General features: G+C 42.7%; 1 protein-coding gene across 2 annotated transcripts in view; it reads right to left on the bottom strand.

The window, feature by feature from the left end:
* The window catches only part of znf407 (zinc finger protein 407), a 152,754-nt gene that overhangs the window by 78,451 nt on the left and 52,086 nt on the right, over window positions 1-22,217 (bottom strand). For both annotated transcript variants that reach the window (XM_031748177.2, XM_039619990.1), the window contains exon 5: window positions 6,718-6,792. In XM_031748177.2, coding sequence (XP_031604037.2) covers window positions 6,718-6,792 — 75 coding nt within the window. The remainder of the gene's footprint in view (window positions 1-6,717; window positions 6,793-22,217) is intronic.

The following is a 22,217-nucleotide window of genomic DNA, read 5'->3' as shown; positions in this document are numbered from 1 at the left end:
AAGGGTGGATTTAAGGTGCTTGCAGACCCCACAGAACAACAGGGAACACACCGAGAGGTTCACCAAGTTTATGAGGGTAATATACAACAACAATAAAGAATAAAGGGAAAAGAAATCGCACTGTGTTAAACAGTCCTAGATAAGTTCTCTAAAAACCTTGAAACACATATATACAGAAATCATTTCCAGTATGAAGTCACTTGTTCATATATAAAGTATCAGGGTTGTTACTTAAAAGATGTGATGCTCATTATTCATTACTCACTTCAAATGTGATTGTCCCTCCGTGTTTCTCCTCAGGGGCTGTTAGTCTTTGCTGTACTAGTTAACACCAAACACTCAAAACCGATGACTGCAACCTCTCCAGATTCTAGCTGCTTTCATAATCAGGATAACTCTATTGTTCTCCTGCGAGTGAGCATTTTTGATGTGTAAAACTAAATCAAAATCAAAACCAGCAGGGATACTTTTACACATTTCAGACACTTTGCAATAATTTTTCCCACTAGGCTTGCTCAGACCCTGCATCCGTTAACCGAATAAAGGAGATTATATATTCAGATGAAAATGGGCTGAGGAACAGGGATAACTCAACTCAGTGAGATATTACAAGTGGGCGCAAGAAAAGAAACAAATTCTTATTATCATCCCGAGCTGTAATACAAAATATTACAATGTAAACCTTTTGAGATGACTGCGAGCTATTAAGTCAGACACCGTGCAGCCAGATTATTGTAAAGCTAGGAGGACACGTGGTCCTCCTAAGCATATTTCTTTGAGAAAGCACAAACATACGAGCAGATAAAAGGACAAAAAGCCCTCATCTCCGCTCGATGCCTGCAGTGAGGAGTAGTGGTGTGACTGAGACGAAGACCTAGTTGTGTCACTTTATAACAGTTCAGGCTCTATCTCGCTCTCTCTTTCTCTCTCACCCAGAACCTGTCAGATAGTTGGGAGTCTGTCATCACACCCTTCCTCCCCTCCAATTCATCTTCCTCATTTTTTTCTCCCCACTGGGGTTAGAACAATATAAGCGTCTAATATTAGCCGTTTATTATTAAGTCAGATCTGACCAGTGCTAGCCCACCACTGCCCAATACATTCATTAGTAGGACGTGATGGTAAGGAAAGAGGAGAGAGGAAAAGAGAATATCATAGAGGTATCGGCATAATTTCTATTTATAACTCTTCATATGAAAAAAATCATTTAGATCTACATATTCCTTTTATGTGTTTGGGTTTTCTGTGTTGTTCCGTCATCTTCAACCCGGGGTCAGAAGCAGGGAAAGAAAGTGGTCTCCATATGACAAGAAGATTTGTAGTGATCCTTAATATACACTTTTAGTTCAGCTTAAATTTCATATTAACAATTTAGAAAACGGGAAAAGCCATCTACACTTCACTGAAACTGCCAGCTTCCAAATTTCTTTGATCCGAAGGAGGCTAAACAGATTAGGATGATGAACTTCACAAGAAACGTGATACCAAAAACTGTCGGCAATGTCAGGCTTAAAATTCACATCAGTAGAACTCCTCCTCACAGATACCCACGCAAAACAACTTGGCGTTTGAGATCCCAGACAGATTTGGCTAAGTGGGACCCGGTGTAACCGTCGGCTACTCAGGTCTTTTCCTCCTCCTCTCTTCCTTTGACTAACAGATCTCCCCAGTGTTCTAAAAATACCTGGTGAACAGGGCCGTAGAGATGGTGATGAAACTGCCTCTCTGACACTGTCCCACTGCAATCCATCTCTCCACCGCCTGCCAGCCAGCATATGTTTGCAATTGGCTCTCCCCAACAACCCCCATTGCCTCTCACCCCCCACCCCCCTAGTCCCCAGTTGCTGGTTCAGATACCCACCCCTACACACACACACACACACACACACACACACGTGCACAAGTCCCCATCCTTTACCTCTCCCTGTCTTTCTTTCTCCCTCAGCTACTGTCCTCGTCTCCAGGTCTGGGCTTTCAAAACCAGTGCAGTTATCAATCACCAAGGCAGCACTGTCAGGTCAGCCCAAACCATCTCTCCCTCTCTGCCTGTCTCTTTGTCATCCCATCTCTTTCTATCTCCCCTCTCCTCCTTCTCCCTCTTCCGTCCTCCATCCTCTGCCTCCTCTCTTACACTTGCCCAAATTTGTTCCACTTAAAAAGCCCTCCCCAATGACCTTGTGCTAATTAAGCTGCACTGTGTTGGAAATATGATGGTTAATTAATGATGAGATAAATTCTGTCTGCGGGACTGTCAGAAAAATGATGACACCGTGTTTTACAGGTTTAAATAGAACAAACCTTGTGGCCGTCCTCCGTCTAAGTGTGCATGTACGGGTCTGTGTGTGTGTGTGTGTGTGCGTATGTGTGTGTGAGGGCGGCTGTGCGCACGTCTGCACATATTTAAAAGGAGTGCAATAAACAATGAGAGAAAATAAGAGATAAAAGAATGAGCTTCTGCTGGTAGCAGTGGAAGTAAAGAGTTTCTTTGCACTTGTCCATTAACATAACTACAATATCTACTACACATATGTTAAAATAGGTGCAGTATATATGTTAATTTATGTGTGTGCTTATGTGATGATATCTGGCATAATACTTTAGAGTTTAGCAAAATGTAGGTTCTTTTTGTTCTTATCTCTTAAGCTAAACACACTCCAGCTCCACTGACCCATGGCCATTTGTACACAGACTGTATATAAAAGAAGGACACAGCCACAATTATGTCACTTTGAACTCATTTAAAAGTCTCAATATTATCATTCCGGTCACTGCCATGTTAGTGTTTTGGCATGACAAGTGGCCACATGTGGACGAGAGGGTGGTGGCGCTAAGTCAGCTAACACTAGCTAGCGTGGTAGACTTTGTGGTTGGCCTGTCCTGTACAGCACATCATGTTATTTGATAATTCTCCAAAAGGGTCCAACATGGGCAGGAGTTCCAGTTTTATGACTCAAATTAGAAGAGGTGAGGCCTAGGCGACCATTATTGGCTGTTATACAGCTGACTGTGCCGCTACATTTCAGTTGAAGCAAACAAACCTTAAATTTTGTTACCAACAGACAAACTAGCCCTGGGACTACCAGACTGTTAACATACTTTTTAAAGCTGTATAGTAGGGCATTTTAACACAGGTGTCTATTGGGATTGACTTGTGTCTGAAGGCATCCTCTAGCGCAGGGGTCCCCAATCCCAGTCCACGAGGGTTGGTGTCCCTGCAGGTTTTAGATGTGTCCTTGATCCATCACAGCTGATTTAAATGGATAAATTACCTTCTCAACGGCCGTTTATCAATGCCCAAATGATGCGTACTCGCGTTCTCGGTGAGTACGTACCCGCCGAGAATGCGAGCACGGTTTCGCGATATGTACAATTGGAACACCTGCGTGCGTGATGATGTCACAGGTCGGAGTTTTACTGCCGTCCCTCCTAATTTAACTGTGAGTAACATGTTATGAAGCTTAACTGTAATCACAGCCAAACCGGTTTACTCAAACACTGAAATAAACCAAACATTAACATTTAGAAGTGATCTAAGTGACTTATATATCATTTTTAACCTCAGTAGTGAAACTTCTATTAATAAAAATAGTGTACATGTACATACGTGTACATACCTTAATAAAAAACAAGCAGGTGAGATGTTAGAACGCTTTTATTTCTATTCTAGTGGACACTCAATACTATAGACAGCTGCTGGAGTTTCTTTAACCTGAGTAGTGAGAAGTCCGCGCGGGGGGCGGGGGTTGAAAACGATGTGCCGGGAGTCCGCTGTTGAGTTTTGGACGAAATGCATTCTGGGATATATAGCTGTCCCAAGTCCACACCGATGCATGCTCGATAAAGCGGGCGGATCGAGAACATATCCGGGACTTTTGGCGTTCTCGGCTTGATGCGTGCCAATTGGAACAGTACTTGGTGTCCGACTGATGACGTATCACGAGTACACGAGAACGCAAGCACGCACAAGAACGCATATTGATAAACGCCCAACATGTCTTGAAGTTCTCCAGAGGCCTGGTAATGAACTAATCATGTGATTCAGGTGCGTTGACCCAGGGTGAGATCTAAAACCTGCAGGGACACCGGCCCTCGCGGACTGGGATTGGGGACCCCTGCTCTAGCGGCTTCTCCACGAACTGCAGTTTGAAAAGTTGAAATTTAGCATTAGCACATATTAGCACAGGGCCTTGTTGCATTTGGGGGCAAAAGTAAGACATAGAGGAACCATTATCATTGCGCTGGTCAACTACATGTAAAGTTCATCTTAATAATCACAAAAATTCAAAACCTGAACTGAAAGCTGATGCTTTCATGAGTTTTAGGAGTCTTTTCAAACTAATAGGTAGTCACTGATATGGGGGACACAAGAGGTATACCCAAAACGATACCAGATTTCACTCACATAATGCACAAAACATACCTGTTTATAAATCTGGCTGGTCTCTCTTTTAAATTTGTGCCACTCACAAGTTCAAGTCAGAATGGGACTGAATGGGAATCTAAAAATTGGAGCTGTGTGGTACCAAAGCACACAGGAAACAACTTGTAGGAAAATCTTCCATATTTAAATCAGGTGTAATTTTCTGTTTTTGTGATTCTGTGATTTTTGTAAACCACAAATCATGTATAAGTTGAATATTATTGTGGTAGCAAAGCTGAATTTAATTTGGACACAGTCAGCAATCGCTTCCGCAGTCTGGATGTTAAACTGTTGATCTTGAAAGCTTTACCTTTTAAGTTATGATAAATTCTGATCTCTTTTATAAATGTTATGAAAAAGATCAGAAATAAACTGAGACATGAAAGGAAAGCAAAGATGGAAAAAAATATGAAGTTTACCCAGTCTGGCCAACAAGGCATCAGCTGTGTACAGCAGCCTGACATAGTTCTTTTGCTTTCACAGTTGGCCTTGTAGACAAGAAGCTATTAAAGCAAATGTGATTGGTATAATAAATGTTTAAGTGATTTTTCAGAAGCAGATACTTTTTTGTTACCATTACTGTGGAGAAAGTATCGTTTTTGAAAAGAAGTCTAGACAGCAATCAAGACTTTACTCTGATCAAATAACAAGAAACAAAGTCAGAAGAATTTTCTAAGCAAAGTCCTTTTCAAAAGTTGTTTAAAAATGAGGAAAAACTTGCATGAATTACAGCATTGTTTGCATTTACTGGGAAAATTCCACCCCAGTACTGAAACCTTTTCTACTGCAGTTTTCATCTCTGAATTTTCTATCAAGCCCACCAGTACCTCAGGTTACAGCAGATGGTCCGACATTATTCATGCATGCCTGTTACCTCTGTCTTTTCTCTTTATGTAGATTGTAAAACTCTCTGATTTAATGTCTCTTAATTTTGGTCCTTTTTTAAAAATTACTTCTTTAGATGTTAAATTATATGACTGCTGTTTGACAATGTAAACAGGAGAGACATCTGATCTGTCGCAACAAAAACAATATTTAACCCTTTTAGAAAAGCAAAACTGGTGGTACTCTTGAACCTCCTTTTTGTACCGGTATCCTGTTTTTCATTCATTTTTCAGTGGACATGTGGCATGTGTAGAAAAGATATTGGACCCCACGTTAATTGGTTCAAGTTCCCTGTAAGGCAAACATCAGGATACATGGTTGTAGTGGACGAGTCACATATGTAAATGTATGTAGCTGAGAGGCCACATGTATGTATACTGTTACATAAGAAAAAGCATGGAGCTCTGTCAGCAGACCTTGGATAAATAAAGGTTACAATAACAAAAAAACAAAAAAAAAACAAATGTGGATGAAACAGAGACTTGAAGCAGTTGAGGATATGAGGATTTGTTTCCATCTAATCCAGATGAACAGCTGACAGTAGGAATTTAGATGATAATGTCTGAGAGATGGAGAGGCATCTGGTCGGGATGCTTACTTCCATATCTGAAGCCACTTGTCATATCTAATACTGCACGTTGTCAAAAGTATCAATTTGGTTGCGGAGTAATGAAAAAGCGGGTCTGTTTCTATTTTAGCGGCTTGCTTGACAGATTGAGAGGTGTTTAACGTCTCATTTTGACTTGTCAGGGTGGAGGAGGGGGGCTTCACAACTTCATCTCCTCATCTTTCGTTTTCACACACACACACACACACACACACACAGACAGCAGGGCTCTGTTTCTGATAGACAGGGACAAGCGGGAGACATTGCGCATACACAGAGACACACACTCGCGTGCACAGACAGAAATGGTAAAAGAAACATCATTCATCTCTAATTCAAGAGGGAGAGCAGAAAGTAAGATGAGGGAGAGAGCCAGATAAAGTTTGACAGAAGAAAGGGATGCAAGCAAGAGAGCGAGGAAGACAGAATGAGTGAAAGCCATTTAACTCATTAGGGAAAGGGAGGATCTCAAGTTATATTTAACTTGAAATTTAACTTGTGGGAAATTTTGTGCTTAAAAGCTTGCAGGCCTCCACCGGGGTTGTAGCAGTCATCCTCCACCATCTAGAATTAATTGCCTTCTGTATCGCTTACTTTCATTTCTCAAAAACACAGATGCTTGGAGAGCCAGGTAAAGAAATACTTTTTAAAAAGGTTTACTTCTTTATTTGCCGACAGGTTTTTGTGCATGAAAGTCGGGAACATGCAGAAACCATTCTGCACGCGATCCAAATAATTATTTTTTCTACCAAACTGAAAGCTGAGCACGATGTGTAGAAAATTCTGTTGCACGTGTTTAATTTACCTCTCTTTACGCTGTCCAACTCCATGTTTTCCCAGCAGATGGGTGCTGAGGTGTTTCTTCATAACAAAGGCCCACCTGCAATACACGAAAAACACAATGCCATACTTTTAATAAAGAAGTTTTAAGGAAATTTATGCCACTTTAAAAACACATTCGAACCAATCAGCACTCGTGGAAACCTTCATACACTCACTGGCAACTGTTCCAACTGCTCATTAATACAAACATCTAATCAGCCAATCGCATGCCAGTGACTCTGTGAATTTAGGCATACAGCTATGGTTGAAATGACCTGCTGAAACTGAGAACTGTGAAGAAAAGTGATTTAAGTGGCACGGCTGGTGGTGCCAGATGAGCCGATATTTCAGAAACTAATGATCCACTGGGATTTTCCCCACAAAACCATCTCAAGAGTTTACAGAGAATGGGTGCCACTCCTGTCACCCTGTTCTTTTCTTTGTTTTTATCATGTCTTGCTAGCTACTCCCTTATTCACAAGGGGTCACCACTGCAGGTAGCATGGCATAAAAAAAAGGGAGTTTTTCATTGCCTTTCCACGCAGAATCAAACCGACAGCTACACTTGTGGCTGTAGCTCAGGAGGTAGACCAAGTCATCTACTGATTGGAAAGTTAGTGGTTCGATCCCTGGCTCCCCCAGTCTGCGTGCCAAGTATCCTTGGGCAAGATACTAAGCCCAAGTTGCTCTCCGAGGCATCCATTGGAGTATGAATGTCAGTCAGGAAGCACTAAAAAGCTTAGAAGAAAGTGACTGGGTAAATGTGGCATGTTGTATAGAGTGCTTTGAGTACTCTGGGAGAGTAAAAAAGTGCTATATAAGAATCAGTCCATTTAGGTGAATGTATAAAACAGTAGACTATGTGCTAAGAAACCTTTTCTTGGCACTCTAACAGTCACTCTAAGTGTCAGACCACTGACTCTGGTGTACTGAACTTAATAAAATAGAACTCTAGCAAACCTTGTTTTGTGCATTTTCTGTTGTCAATGTTTAATTGTCAGTTTTAACATGAAAGCCTTTAGTACTATGTGTTGCCAGAGGCGCAAGTTTTAAATGTTCACAGTTCACATGGTATTCATTGTGAAATGTTATTTCTGATGTGCAGATTTAAACTAAACTGCTGGGCGCTGGTTTAACAGGTGACCCACATGCTGCAAGGCTATCACAGAGTCCTGAGTTTAAATCCAATGTGAGGCCACTTACTACGTGTCTTCCCTGCTCTCTCTCTCCCTCCTTTCCCGTCTTCCTTCCACTGCCCTCTCTCATTAAAGGCTAAAAAACACCCTACTTTATGCACCACAGAAGTAAGACAGAAGTGTCCTAAAAATAGTATCTCAACTGAAACATAATAACTTTGTCTTGTTTCGGTAATCTGTTTTTTTCCCTTTATTATGAGGGATTGTCTTTTGCTTGTCTTCTGTTTTCCAACTGTTTTAAATAACTGCAAGACAACATGAACCCATCCTTTTCTTACATACATAGTTTTTGATAATAAACAGGTTTGGGTAAATAAGTACTGCTCTAGGTGAAGTGTTCATAAATGCTGTACATAAATGTCTGGCACAAATGTGTACACATGTGCGAGGATTTTATAAGCTTGTGTATGTGCAGTACTTGCAGTAGCACGCATACACACTCGAACATACCAGGGTGCTGTCGTCTGACAGTGACCACAATGTCCTGACTTTGTCGAGCGCCCTGAGTTTACCGTGTCTCCAAAACAGAATCTGAAAACATAATGAACGGATGACAAGACTAACTACTCTGACATCGAAGCAGCTTCACCAGTGTTTTCATCCCCTGGCCTTTTCATTTAGCACCCATCACTTCCCATTACTGTGCAACTGAGAGACAATGACCACATCTGAGAGCTGAGGAAGGAGCTACATAAAAGAGGCAGCCGGAGTTGAACCGACAGTCATGTGCTCGGCACTGTCGCTGCACATGCTTGGTTCCCCTGAGTCTCGCTCCTCCCAGTTTCTTTTTTCTTCGTATGGATGTTTTCACTTTTCATTTCTTTGCAAGGACATCATTCTATTTTCTCTTCAGCTAGCCCGTTTGTACCTTTCTGAAGCTTTCAGTCTCTCATAGAGCAAAAGCATAATTATTTCACTAATTATGTCACTACCCCACTCTACCCCAGCTCCTCCAACGTCTGGACACACACACACGGCTGTGTCCTCCATCCCATCATGGCCCCAGAGTCCCGTCCGTCATCAAGGCCCCCGAGGCCGACTCTAACTAACACTACCACATAAATATTCAAACATGTTCCACTGTTTTGCCTCGTTATCATCACTCAAGATTTTCTCAATCCGCTCGAACTCAATCCATCCATCCGTCCAGAATGCTGCCTTGGAGTTAAACTGGGAGCAAATGTATGACTAAATCCTGTATGCTCCAATCGGCGAGAATGGCAAGATCAAAATGCTGAGCCTCTCTGGCCCACTGGAAGCGCCTCTGACTGACACGATCATCTATAAATAAACAAACAGCATAATTAAGACATTTCTGAGAGGGTGGGTGAGTGGGGGGGTTAAAAGAATTAATCAATACATTTGAGAGAATAGCACGGCCTTGGAACACTTCACGCGTGCTTGTTTAAGTCGTCGTGTTTAGACATGGAGAAAAAAAGAGCTTGCAAACATTTCTGTTAATTATGTATTACAGCTGTCCTTCATAAACCTAATTACAGAGTGCTGAAAGGCAACAGGGGCAATTTGCATATGCGCATGAAAGACAAGACATATGCAAAATATGATTTTAATTAGCATTCTTTGATAGCAAGGGGTACAAATTAAACTGGCATGTTGAGAGATTCTCATCTCACCCCTTTTTTTACTGGATTATTCTCAGAGTGGCACGAGTGCAAGACGGTTAATGCCCTGTGGAGGCACCTGGCACAGGCTGCACACACACACACACACACACACACACACACACACACACACACACACACACACACACACACACACACACACACACACACACACACACACACACACACACACACACATAAATGGATCTTAAGATGCATAAATGTGCAATAAGCACACATGCAAACCTAAATAACCATACGCAAATGGAAAATTACAAAGACACAAACTTACAAAATCGCAATTAGCTGTTCACCATGTGATTATCTAATACACATAAATGCCTCTGATAAGGAAGCAGGGAACAAACACATACATACGCACAAATAGTGATACAAAAACAGACAAATAGCAATCCTTGCTCACAAAAAGACACCACGAGTCCCCAATTTCTCATGCATACATGCGCACACACTTTTACACACAGAAAGATCCCATATCTAAATGTTAAAGGGGCAAATCCATTTGTTTAAGGCAGTCTGTAATCAGCCCCCTGCCCCTGGTGTGTGTGCATCCTCTGCCATCCAGGTCAAGGCCTCAGCTTGTCGTCCTGCTGCCTTGGGCTGCATCATCAGCCCAAGCCATCAGCCTTGATGGTTATTGTAACAAAGGGATACTTTAACATGCCATTCATCCATATCAATTCTCTTCCCCCCATGAATTGAACTAATAAGGCTGTGCCTCTGCCCTCCAGGGAGGCTCATAATATCCATTGCAGATATGAAAAAAGAAAAAAAAAAGAAAAAGAAAAACCGAGGCGCTGGTGTTTCACGTTCGACTTTCCCTTCAGACTAATCGGCGCGCCACAGCTCGTTAGGTCCGTGACGTGCCAAAGCTTTACCGATAAGCAGGGGAGACACGGCTCAATTACCCACAGTTACAATCTTTCTCTTTTTCTTCCCTCCCGCTGCCTGACGATGAAGAGATAACATGTCAATATTTGATACAAACAACTTCATTTGCCTAATGGCGTTCCTGGATAGGCCCATCTAAAGGTCTAGAAGGGATGGGAGATCTAAGAAAAGGCCTCAAGCAAATCTCCGCTTAGACGTACCGTAGCCACCCGCCCTCAAATCACACAGTCTGTTTCCAACAGCTGTACGTGAGGCATTGTGGGTTGGAGCCAGATCGGACAGAATACAGTTTTCCAACTTTTTCTTGAGTTGCTTTCAACTTGTTTCATTAGGTCTTGACAGTGACACTTGACTGCCAAGACCCCACGTGAGTATTTATCATCTCTCTATGAATAGAGAGGCAATGCAAGGGAAGTGAACCAGTGCTCATAGTGGCAGTATTGGAGAGCTGTTTAGTCAGAAATAACTTCAAATTCAATGTCAAACAGAAACTAGTGTCAACAAATAATCAGGCAAGTCTGCGGAAACACTGACGTGACTGTATTCAAGTTACATCGCTAAGTTCATGCACTGTTACTCCGTGTGAGTCAAAAAGAGTGAAGACAGAATCTGTTTTCTAAGTCAGAGTTTTCTCCAAAACATTTTAATGAACAACGGGAAGATGCTTGAGCATCCAGGTTGTTGCCTGCTGTGCATGGCAACAACAGAACGCAACATGGGAAAAGCTATGAGGTGAAAAATGAAGCTGAAGTCAAACAAAGACGTGTACTTTACTTGGTTAGAAGGTAACTGAAAAGCCATTACGAGAGCTACCAGATGTAGGAACTGCTCAACCCTCACTGGGCGAAACCACCGAAAACCTCGGCAAGGAAGAGCAGTTCCATCGGGGAAAAGACGAAACGGGAGGTAGGGTTGAACTCTGAAGTTATGGCACTATGGTTCAGCTCACACACACACACACACACACACATACACACACACAGGCTCTGCAGTGGTCCGCTGGGCCCCAAAGAAATGAGTGTGTGCGGGCTCATCCAGCCTCCTGTGCCAGTCCTAATGATGGCCTCCACCTGCTGCTTTAATGTCACAGCTGGATCGCCCTCCATCCTTCACTGACTCTGACTGCCATCAGCAGCAGGTAGCTCCCCTCTGCACACTCCTCCCTCCATCTCAGCTTCCTTTATCTCCCTTCACTTCCATCTTCAGTTTCTCCTTTTCAATACATCCTCATACCTCCACACTCCAACAGCGTAATGCTTGATTCATACTACTTCTATACCCTATGCCATAACCTAACAGCATGGCCTACAGAGTAATCTGACATGCACCTTCTGAAAAATGTAGCTACACGTTGCATTGACGCAAACCACAATAACTGCGATACGTCTGCATGTAAAAACAGTATATTCATGAGTAAAAGGACATTACTGCCATGAAACAAAATGTAATAGTAGCAACTGTATTTTTCCATCGGACACATAAGGCTTTTTTCGAGTTTTCATAGTATAAACTCAATTCATTCTGATGGCTGGTCTTCCTGCATTTCATTATGAAATAACTATTGTTCAAGATTTATTAGATCCAAGTCCCACCTGTGATGACAGATCACTGCAGACACACTAAACACAAATGGCATCACATAGTACTATGCATTTGTTAAATGTATAACATCATTGCAGTTAATGGCAATGCTCCATATGGAGCAGACATGCTGCACAAACTAAACACTATTAATTCAAGGATACTACAAGCACATGCTATGCTTACAAGCAAATAGGAAGATCCATAGGAGTTAAAAAAAAAAAAAAAAAACACTATGCCACAACTAATTCACTCTTCAGAGTAAACACAATGTGCTTTTTCCTTGTTTATTTTATTTATTTATTTATTTTTTATGAAGCCATCCCGGAGAAGCAGAAAACCTGGAGGTAAGTTGACATGTCTAATCTGCAAAGCTTTGACAGGCAGGTGAACTGACAGAAGAACAGAAACCAACACTTGGCTGACAGCAACCCTGGAGCGCCGAGACAGCTGCCGACATGTCAGACAGACAGATAAACAGACAGGAACCAGAAGTCGGAAGATAAGACATTTATTGACAGAGAGAGCGACTTGCTTTTCTGACACAGAGACAGACAGGCAGACATCAAGAATAAGGACTCAGAAAGGAGGGATTCTGCTGAGTTTACAGGCTGAATTTAATGGATGTTCCGCAAGTGAGCCCATAGCGGTAGATGGGGGAGAACTAAATGTGATGTCAATTTTTGCAGATGTGGAGATAGATGGTGATAGAAGGGTGGAAAAAGAAAAGCCACGGGAGGGAAAGAAGGGAAATAAAGGAATATGAGAAATCATGATGGAGTATCTGGATAAGTCGGAGTGAACGTGAACTAAGGTGAGAATCAAAGGCAAATGCAGTTTGTGGTGTTGTCACTCTGTTTGACAGAAGCGAGAGGCGACTTCACATCAATATTGCTCGGGCTTATAGGAGATGCACTTATGGAAACGTCCCATAACGTAACAGATATTAGGGAGGGAAAAAATAAACAAATAAAGCATCCAGACTGATTTTGTGTTTTTGAGCTAAAGCAAGCACTTGATCTATTCTAAGATGATCCCGATAAAAATAAAAGAGAGGCAAAGCGTTTCTCTGACGACAGATCAACGTCGGGGCTCTCACTGAAACAGACACCTCTCACTTGTGACGCCGCCGCTCGTGTGTGCGCACGTGCCCGCGCGCGTCCTCTAGTTTTAGAGGGAGGTACATAAAAAGCTCACTTCGCCTCTCCAAAGGGGTTTTTTTTGGATCATCTGCTGAGGCAGGTGATGGGGCTTGACGGATTGATTGAGGAGAAGTTCTCATCGACAGTGGCAGCGCCCCATAGAGTTCCCAGCTCCAGTGCACACTGTTCCATTAAAGGATCATTTAGAGGGAGAGCAAGTTCCACCTGCACTTATGCAGAGCACACGCTAATGTGAGATGAAACAGACATTTTCAAGCTACAGGAAGGGAGAGAGAAAGTGCAGGGGGAAAAAAAAAATTATAATAATGAAAAATAAAAATTCAGTCCCTTCCCAACAGCGCATTTCCATCTTCAAGAGAACGGCGATTGATGAAGTAATCTATTATTGATATCATCATCGCTATGCGCCGATGGCAGTTTCGGCGTTAACAGAGCCCCCAGCTCTGAGCGTCATAGCGCTGTTTGCATATTATGCTACTCAGCTTCATTATATTTTCTAATTAACTCCTTTAATTTGGGATTTAAATCCTGAGCGAGAGAAGAAACTTGAAAATGCTGAACAAGAAAGAATAATGCCGTATTCGGCGTCGAGATGAAAAGTGAGATGGAAAAGAAAAGAACAAGGTACAGGACAACTTGGAGCAGTTTTCAAAACAGATTTCTAAAAGCTTGGCATAGCATGTGTGGCATCAGCACAAATATGATTCACTTTTATGGATTAAACAAAAGCGCCGAGCACTATCCGCTACGAAGACAGAACATGTCCTGAGACACATTTTAAATGAAATACATTACATACTAAAATTACGCTGTGCTGGGAGGAGGTGAAAAAGTCTCATTTTACACAACAAAACAAAATGAATCAAAAAACGCCGGTTGTTAAAGGCTGTTAGCTTCTGTTGCTAATGCATCTTTCTCTCCTTCCTTCCCTTCCTCTCTGCAGTGCAGTTAAAGATATGAAAAATATATGTGCTTTTTATCCCCCCCCTTCTCTCTCTTTTCCACTGCGCCGTGTTAAATCATTAAAGAGAAGTCCTGCTCATTATCTCTCTAAACAAAACTTCTCTTAAACCAAATAAATCACCGTTGCGCTGCGCAGCTAACAGCCGTGAAGGGATAAATTACAAAGCGCCTCACTGGCAGCACTGGTATTTTAAAAAGCTTGCTGCACAATTTCTATGATGTGCAGTAATTTGTAATGCAGGTTTCCTTATGTTTATATGGTCTCTTCAGGTGTGTGTGTGTGCGCGCATGTGTGTGGTGTATGCTGGGGAAGAGGTGAAGGGTGGGGAGTGAAATAAGAGTCTGTTTGTGTTTCTTCAATATTAAGCCCGCTTTGGCACAGAATCTAGCACTAAGCAAAATTACTTTACAACCCTGAATATATTTTTATAAAGTAGATAATACTGCTAAGACAGCAAAAAGACATCACACGGGATAAGATTTTAAACGCCAGTGCTAAAACTTTATGTTTGGACCGACAGAACGGCAGTTAGCATGGATACAATTAAAGGACATACTGAAAGAATTCATGTAACAGGCTCTTAAAGGCAACATGTGTTATTTGAAGATTGGCACAATGTTATTATATATACACGAGTGTGACTGACTGAAGGAAAAAGATGAAATAAAAACTGTCTCTTTGGTCCGAGAGCCTTCTATATGATTACAGATGATCGCGTTACATTTATAATCAGCCAGATCGTGTGACCACTGCCATTAAGACTAGCTTCATTATAAACAGGAAAACACCCCAGCAGGGCCGTAGCTTCTGTTAAACCGTGTAATTGAGGGAAGAGACACCAGCCACCCCCTTTCACCTCTGCAACCCTCTGGACTCCTTCATGAACCAGGAACTGTGATGAGCCCCTCCCGACCTCTCTCTGGGCCCCCAGTGGGCACATTACACTGCAGATAACAGGGTTGCACTAGGGTCCATTTACAACAGCGAGCCTCCCCTGTGCCTCCTGGGGATGAAAACCAATAGCAGCCCCAGTATCACGCCCCCGCACCCACAACAATGAAGTTAAAAAAAAAAGAAGCTCAAACATGATTTATTCAGTCTGTTTGCTTATACACTCCATCTGCGCGTCCTCTGAGAACAAATTAAATGTACAAAAAAGAGGATGAAGAAACAATGGTTTAATATGAAAAGAAGGAAACGCACTGAAATCCCGATGCTAAAGGTCCAGAATAATAACTTTATTTGTGACACACGCTTACACTGTATTAGCAGAAATGCAAGACAAATGTTAACAAACCGCAAAAACCAGACCAAACTACTGCTCCTAAAAAAAAAAAAAAAAAAAAATTAAAGAAGGATGCAAAAGAAGTATAAGTAAATCAAAGAACACCTGGTGACCATGTTAACCCCTGAGCAATTGCCGGAGAGAGGAAGGGCTGAAGATGCTGAAACTGAAAAGATGCACAGAAGACAGCCTTTAATTTCGACCGCTGTTGTTTCTGGCAAGTGGTCTCGCACATTAAAAAGAACTGAAGCAACATGACAAGTGAGAGTTGTGTTTCTCTCACTATAGTTTTGCTAAAGCAGACAATCCATAAAACATAAGGCCTCCGTATTGACGTTTTTCCTCAGCTGGCTGAGTGAAGGGCGTAGCTGGGATGTCAGGACTGTCTGTCGGCCAGCTACCACTCTCATTATCCTCGCGCCTCTGTGAAGGGCAGCTAAGGTCACACTCCAGAGGAGCAAAATAAACCGCTCTGGTACTAATCTAATATTCAGCGATCCTATCAAAGAATGACTTATTAGGCTCAAAGAACTGGAACTGTTGATGGAGAGGAGAGATTTCTCAAAGTGGAAGTTCACACTTTTTTTTTTCTTTCTCTGAGTAAGGAAAGTTGAAATGTAAAATGTGACACCTGTCATCTCTGGGTGGCAGAATTAAAAAGTACTTTCTCTAACCTGGAAGTGAGTGAATATTTCCTCAGAGGTTCAGTGGGGTGTCAGCGCTCTCAAATGGTATAAAAACAGTGGACTTTCTGGAGATTGAGCGAGAGTGCAGCTTAGGAATTTACACAATGCACCGTTCAAGTGTTATTATAGATGCTGCTGCCTCCTACTCAAAGCTAGCGCACTTCTACACCTCTCAGAAAGTATGCATGCACGCGCACACGCACGCACGCACACACACACACACACACACACACACACACACACACACACACACACAAAGGATGTCTTTGTTTGGCTGTTGCCGCCGTTGTCTTGACACCTACCATCTGCCGCCCCAGCAACAGAGAAGAGTGAAGAGATGAGTTTCTCTCTGGAAACTTGCCCTCCACCTCCCAAACCCCATCCCTCCTCCCCCCCTCTTGACAAAAAACACCCTGCAAGGTTTCACTCAAATGAGTGCCGGCCTCCCTCCCACTGCCAACACTTTCTGATGCTCCACAGGTTGAATTGCTGCTCAATAAACAGCCAATTCCCACCTTTTCTAATGCCTTGCCTAATGAAGTTTATGCTGCAAAGGATAAAATGGTAAATAAGCCACAAACAACACCACCACCAACACCACTCAAGAGCAAAGAAAGCCTTTGTGAAAACTCCCAGGTTCCCACTCAGCCATTTAATAAAACCTTGTCTCATTGAAGTGTGCATACAAGCGTGTGGGAAGCGAGTGGGGTAAATTGGGACGAGCCTCCTCAGTCACTATCTACAGACGCGAGATGTATCAAAGAGAGCGGGCGCTCAAAAGTAAATGAATAAATAAATAAATAAGTAAATAAAGCACGCTATGCAGATGAGGGTGACGAAGCCTCCATCTCAGCCCATTCTGCGACGTGCTGGCCATTCATCACCTGCACATGCAAAGCGCCCGGCTCCGGTCCTTAGCATATTCGCATATTCTAATGAAGTCTCACATGCAAATGAGGACGACCTTTTCCTTTTGGCTTTTTCCTTTTTTTCCTCCTCTCTGATTCATTTTTTTTTTAATTATTTTTTTTATTTTTTACAACTTTACATTAGGACGAGGGGAGTGGAGAGTGCTGGCTGTAATGGCTATTAGAGCGACAGGCTGAGTACGTGACGTTGTGATCTAAACTCAGCAACGCTGTAATTAGGCTAATCTATTACCAGACGGCGCCTGTCAGGAGATCTTTATGGCAAAGGACAGACTTGTCAGGCACTTTATTTATTAAAACTGGCTCTGGATTTTCTAAAGAGATGGTCAGTTAGTCCCACAGAAAAAAAAAAGTACCCACACATTGACATGGGCTGAGACACAGATAACAGCAGCACCCATGGGACCTTACTGCTGCCCCTGGACCTTTGAGGTGCTACATGCTGTGCAAACTAATATCGACTAGGTGTGTCCAGCCTTGTATCTGTACAGACTGACATCAGCTTCAACTTGCATATTAAATATCATCCATTTAGGGTATTAAAAACCTAATAATGTGAGGTTGATTTTTCTTCCACGTGTATACACATTTTAAATTACTTGTTATTTTATTTATGCATTGTTTTTTTAAAAGCAGAAAATATTTTAAAGAGGTTTGTCACTACTGGCTTTAAAACCCCTACTGATGACAGTCCAACTGTCTGGCCACTTCCCTCTCTGGCTGTCACGAGTGACCAGCAGAGGGGAGGGGACACCAGCCGTCACCAGCCCTTCCTCTCTCCTGTCCACCGGGCAGGGTCTTGTGCTGTCGGCGGGGAGGCGGGAGAAAGTTATGCCTCCTTACTGTGACTTTGAACTTTCTGAGATGAGGCATAAATATTGAAATATTGAAATGAAAGATGCGGTGGGGCACAGAGGAGGTGGGAGGGGGAGTAGAAGGAAGAGGGGGAGGAAGGGGGGGAGGGAAAAAAGAGGGAGAGAGAGAGGGAGGATAGACGGCTTGTGGGGGAGAAGAGACAGGAGGCCCACTGAGAGAAAAGACAAGGCCCTCACCCTTCTGCCAGGCTGCATTCTAGCAGGCCGACAGTTATGGATAGGAAACATTACTGCTGCTGGTAATTAAAGCAAAAACTAATACTGTCTCTTGGATGAGGGGGTTTCACAGTGAGCATCCATTTGTCACTGCTGTACACTCGCCAAGGCCAGATTAAATCTCACACATATTTAGTCCTGCTGTGCACTGGGGTGCTATCTATCTATCTATCTATCTATCTATCTATCTATCTATCTGTCTGTCTGTCTGTCTTTCTTCTTTTTAACTAACACTGGGTGTCAAACTAACAATCCTTCCATATTAAATATAATAATGTAGATTCTGAAAAGATTCCCACTTAATGAACCAGCTATTTACAAAAGAGTGATGCCTAAGGTAGCTCAAGAAACACACGTGCAATTGCATCAGCATGTTTCATTTGTTTTCCACATTCAGTCTACCGTCATTGCAAAGAAATGCTACACTGGTGAATCAATGAAACGCGCTGGCATGGCTCCTTGACTGCGCCACTTTACTTCGCTGAAGTATAGCATGTATAATCTCTTTGCCAGCATTAAAGCTGTAAAACTGACAATTATTTAGATCCCTGGCTCAGAAGAAATTAAAGGTTCAGACTTTCATGACGTGATCCATCGGTAACGAGTTGCAACACAATTCTGAGCAAACAGTCAAAAGTCTGAATAGTGTGCCCTGTTTCTCTGTTACACTGTGCAGAGCCATCCAACGAGCCAGACTGGATCTGTGGTCTATCTATCTATATCTGGTCTAAAAGCCAGACAAATTGTATGCGGATAGAAAAATAAAAGTTTATGTTTAAGATATTGGTTTCCATCTTCAGGGCTTGTTTTGCAGAGTCTGGATCACATTATAAACTGTGAGAGACGACAGATGATTTGCCCTCCTCGTAGAAGTGGCTGAAGGTGAAAGCCAAGAGAATCGTATCAATTCAAAGATCTTAGTATCAGGTTTCAGAACACATGTAGGTCAACTCCTACTAAAGAGTCCTCAGTGAGGCAGTTAGTGACTGACTGAGCGACTGACTGCAGAGTGGCAGTGAAAAGGCCACTGGCTGCGAGGGGGGGCTGTAGTGGAGTGGTGAGCAAAGAAGAGGACAGGGGAGGAGGGGATGCCGTGTCACCAGACGGAGGGGATCGGTGACACTGAGCGTGTCACAGGGTGACGGCTGCACTCTGCTAGGACCAGCAGCCCCTCCAGCACTGTCAGAGGAACCAGCAGCTCCAGATACTGACACTAGCAGCCATACTGACAAGCCAAACATGACTCGTCTCCGCTCTCGCCACAGACGAGGCCTGACGGCACACAGAGATGAAATGAGAAGGAGGGACAGAGGGATGACTGAAGAGAGAGCAAATAAATACGAACTGAATCTGTGTATGTTGAAATAGGCAAACAATACATAGCGATGTATGGATGAAACAAACAAACAAAAAAATCCGAGAGCAAAGCCAGCTCAACCTAGGTAAAAACACATTAGAAAGAATGCAGTCCACAACCAATGACTTTGAGCTGACTAGCTGAATTCATGCCAGCCTGTTTTAACCCGACAGGGACCAATCAATGGTCTTCACGTTGTTTTCTATTCAGCAGTGTCAAATTATTACCTCTCCTTTGTCCTCTGAAAGAAACTGTTCTTTTGCCAGCTTGCAGAAGTGCTTACTCAATTTTCTTTGACTAGTAAAAACCTAACAAGAGGACTGTGCTGTTCAAATGTAAACAGTTGTGCACAAAAGAAGGCGTGGCCTAATTATCTACAGATTAGATTAAACTGAACCAAATGAATATGAAAACACTTTGTATCCACTTTGTACCCATTACCACAGTAAATGACACATTGTTTCATTCCCCTGTAACCCTTACACAGATGTTACAAAAGAAGAGATTATAGCAGCAGGTTACCACAGACTCGAATCAACATCAAAGGTTAGGTTTAGTTATACTATCTCAGCTCCTTTTTCATGATTTCATATTTTAGTTGATCTCAATAATAAGAGAAAAGGGACTGGAAGGGATAAAAACAACACATTGAAAGGTGGGAGAAAAGAAGGATGACAATGATAACATAGAGATGAAAATATGATGATTTGAGGGGGAAACCATGAAGGGCGGGAAGGGAGGTAATGCCAAAAGGGGAGAGGGCAGAAAACAGAAAGAAGAGAGAAAGAGGGAGACGATGTAGAGGACTCAGACAGAGGAAGAGAGGGAGAGAGAGAGCGCGCAGCAGCGAGAATGATCGCTGTTGATCTTCACGATAAGCGCTCCCGACAACTTGTGACCAAAGTGGCGCTTCGACACTAATCGGCCGTGAAGGCTGACCTGCAGCGAGGCAGCGCAGTTCAGATCGCATAGGGCCAGCGCTGTGGCTCAGACGAGATGGACCCAGACAGGAGACATCCAGGCATCAAAACTCACTGAGAAATTGCGACATGGCTTCAGTGCACTGTGAGAAGAACATAAGAGGAGGAGGAAAAAAAACTAAAAAAAAACTAAAAAAAAAAAGAAAAAAAAAAGCAAGCAGTGATACTGGTTGCTCTTGGCAGTCGAAGCAGACTTATGTGGCTTAAGATGAAAGAGAAGGACACAGCCAAAGGAGAGTGGAGTGAGGGAGTGAAGGGAAGTGTCTAGGGGAGGGGAGGATGGAAAAATATGAGGAGAGTGGAGGGAAAAAAAAAATCACAAAGATCAATTATATTGACAATTATCTGTGAGCCGGACTGTGCTGAACTGCAGGATAACCTTGAACTGTTAGTGTCCAAACCTCTGCAAGACATAAAGAGTGTGTGGGCACACATACCAACAGGTCTGGTTACTCTCTTGAGCAAAAAGTAAACAGGTCAAAAGATATAGGTGGTGAATTAAACACATGGCATGCTACATGGACTGCATGCACAGAGCTTTGGCCAATTCAATATAGCAGTGCCGCTGAGATGAGCCACAAGATACAACCCCCGCCCAAAAAAACACAGCTGGGTCTCTGTGACAAACATCACCCACCAAAGTGGGATCACATAGTTGTGGGACATTTTTTCAAGCTGTTGCCAGTTTGTTGCCTTTCCTTTGCCTTTGGTTTGGCGACTGATATTTAAGGACATCGCCTTGGGCTCTGGTTGTATGTGATGAAAAGTCAAACATCAGTATCAGCCACTGTCGGCCTTGCTGACTGACATCAGTATACTGGCACACAGGGTGGCATTTACAGGGGTTGATTTGTCTTTTTCTATTTCTTAAGTTAATTTTACGCAATGTTATTGCCCGCAAATTCATTGTGCAGTGACATAAATGTTCAAATATAGAAAAAGCTTACAGTAATATCTGTGTTACCCAAATGTTTTTGCAACATCAGTGTAACCCCCAAAAATTGAGCAATATAGAAAATGCTGCCATGAAAAATTAAACTTTAAAAGGTTGTCTAGATGATCCTAGTATATTATCATACAGTGATATTTTTCAATTCATCTCTTTCTGCTAATATGCTGTCAATAACCTGCTTATGACCCTGTAAAGGACAGGGTGAATAGCTATAGCTCTAGAAATTCATTCAGTCCATCACCCAGTCAGTCAGGGCTCTAATTTCCCAGAAAATGCCGAAGTCAATTCCATACCACTTTTTCCCCACACATGCAGGCCTTCTGCAGACATAACATACATTCTTAGATAAATATTTTTACTTTCACTCTGAGCAGGTTGTTCTCGGTTGCCAAGACGCTGCCGCCACGACAGTCAGGGTGGACGAAACATGAAGGTCTTTAATAAGTAGGGAACATGCTGTTTGTTCAGTCGTTAATGACCACTGGCTCCCTCTTAAGGCACCGCATGCACAGAAAAAAAAAAAAAATGTGTGCACTGTGCAAAAATACACGGGATTTAATCATATCTGGCACCATAAATCATGTGTGTCTGTGTCCCTTTAGGACAATTTACAGCAAGTGAACACGAACTAGGTGAAGAGTGGGGGCGGTGGTGGAGAATGTCTGAGTAAGACAGAGATGTACCCACATGTTTGTCGATATTTAGCGCATCTTTTTGAGAGAGGACGGCGCGGTTCTGCCAAATATGTGAGCTGCCGGGGCTGAT

Source organism: Oreochromis aureus, linkage group 11 (genome assembly GCF_013358895.1).
Source record: "Oreochromis aureus strain Israel breed Guangdong linkage group 11, ZZ_aureus, whole genome shotgun sequence".
NCBI lineage: Eukaryota > Metazoa > Chordata > Actinopteri > Cichliformes > Cichlidae > Oreochromis > Oreochromis aureus.
Note: the sequence above shows the minus strand (reverse complement) of the source record. Positions and strands in the feature narration are given on the sequence as shown.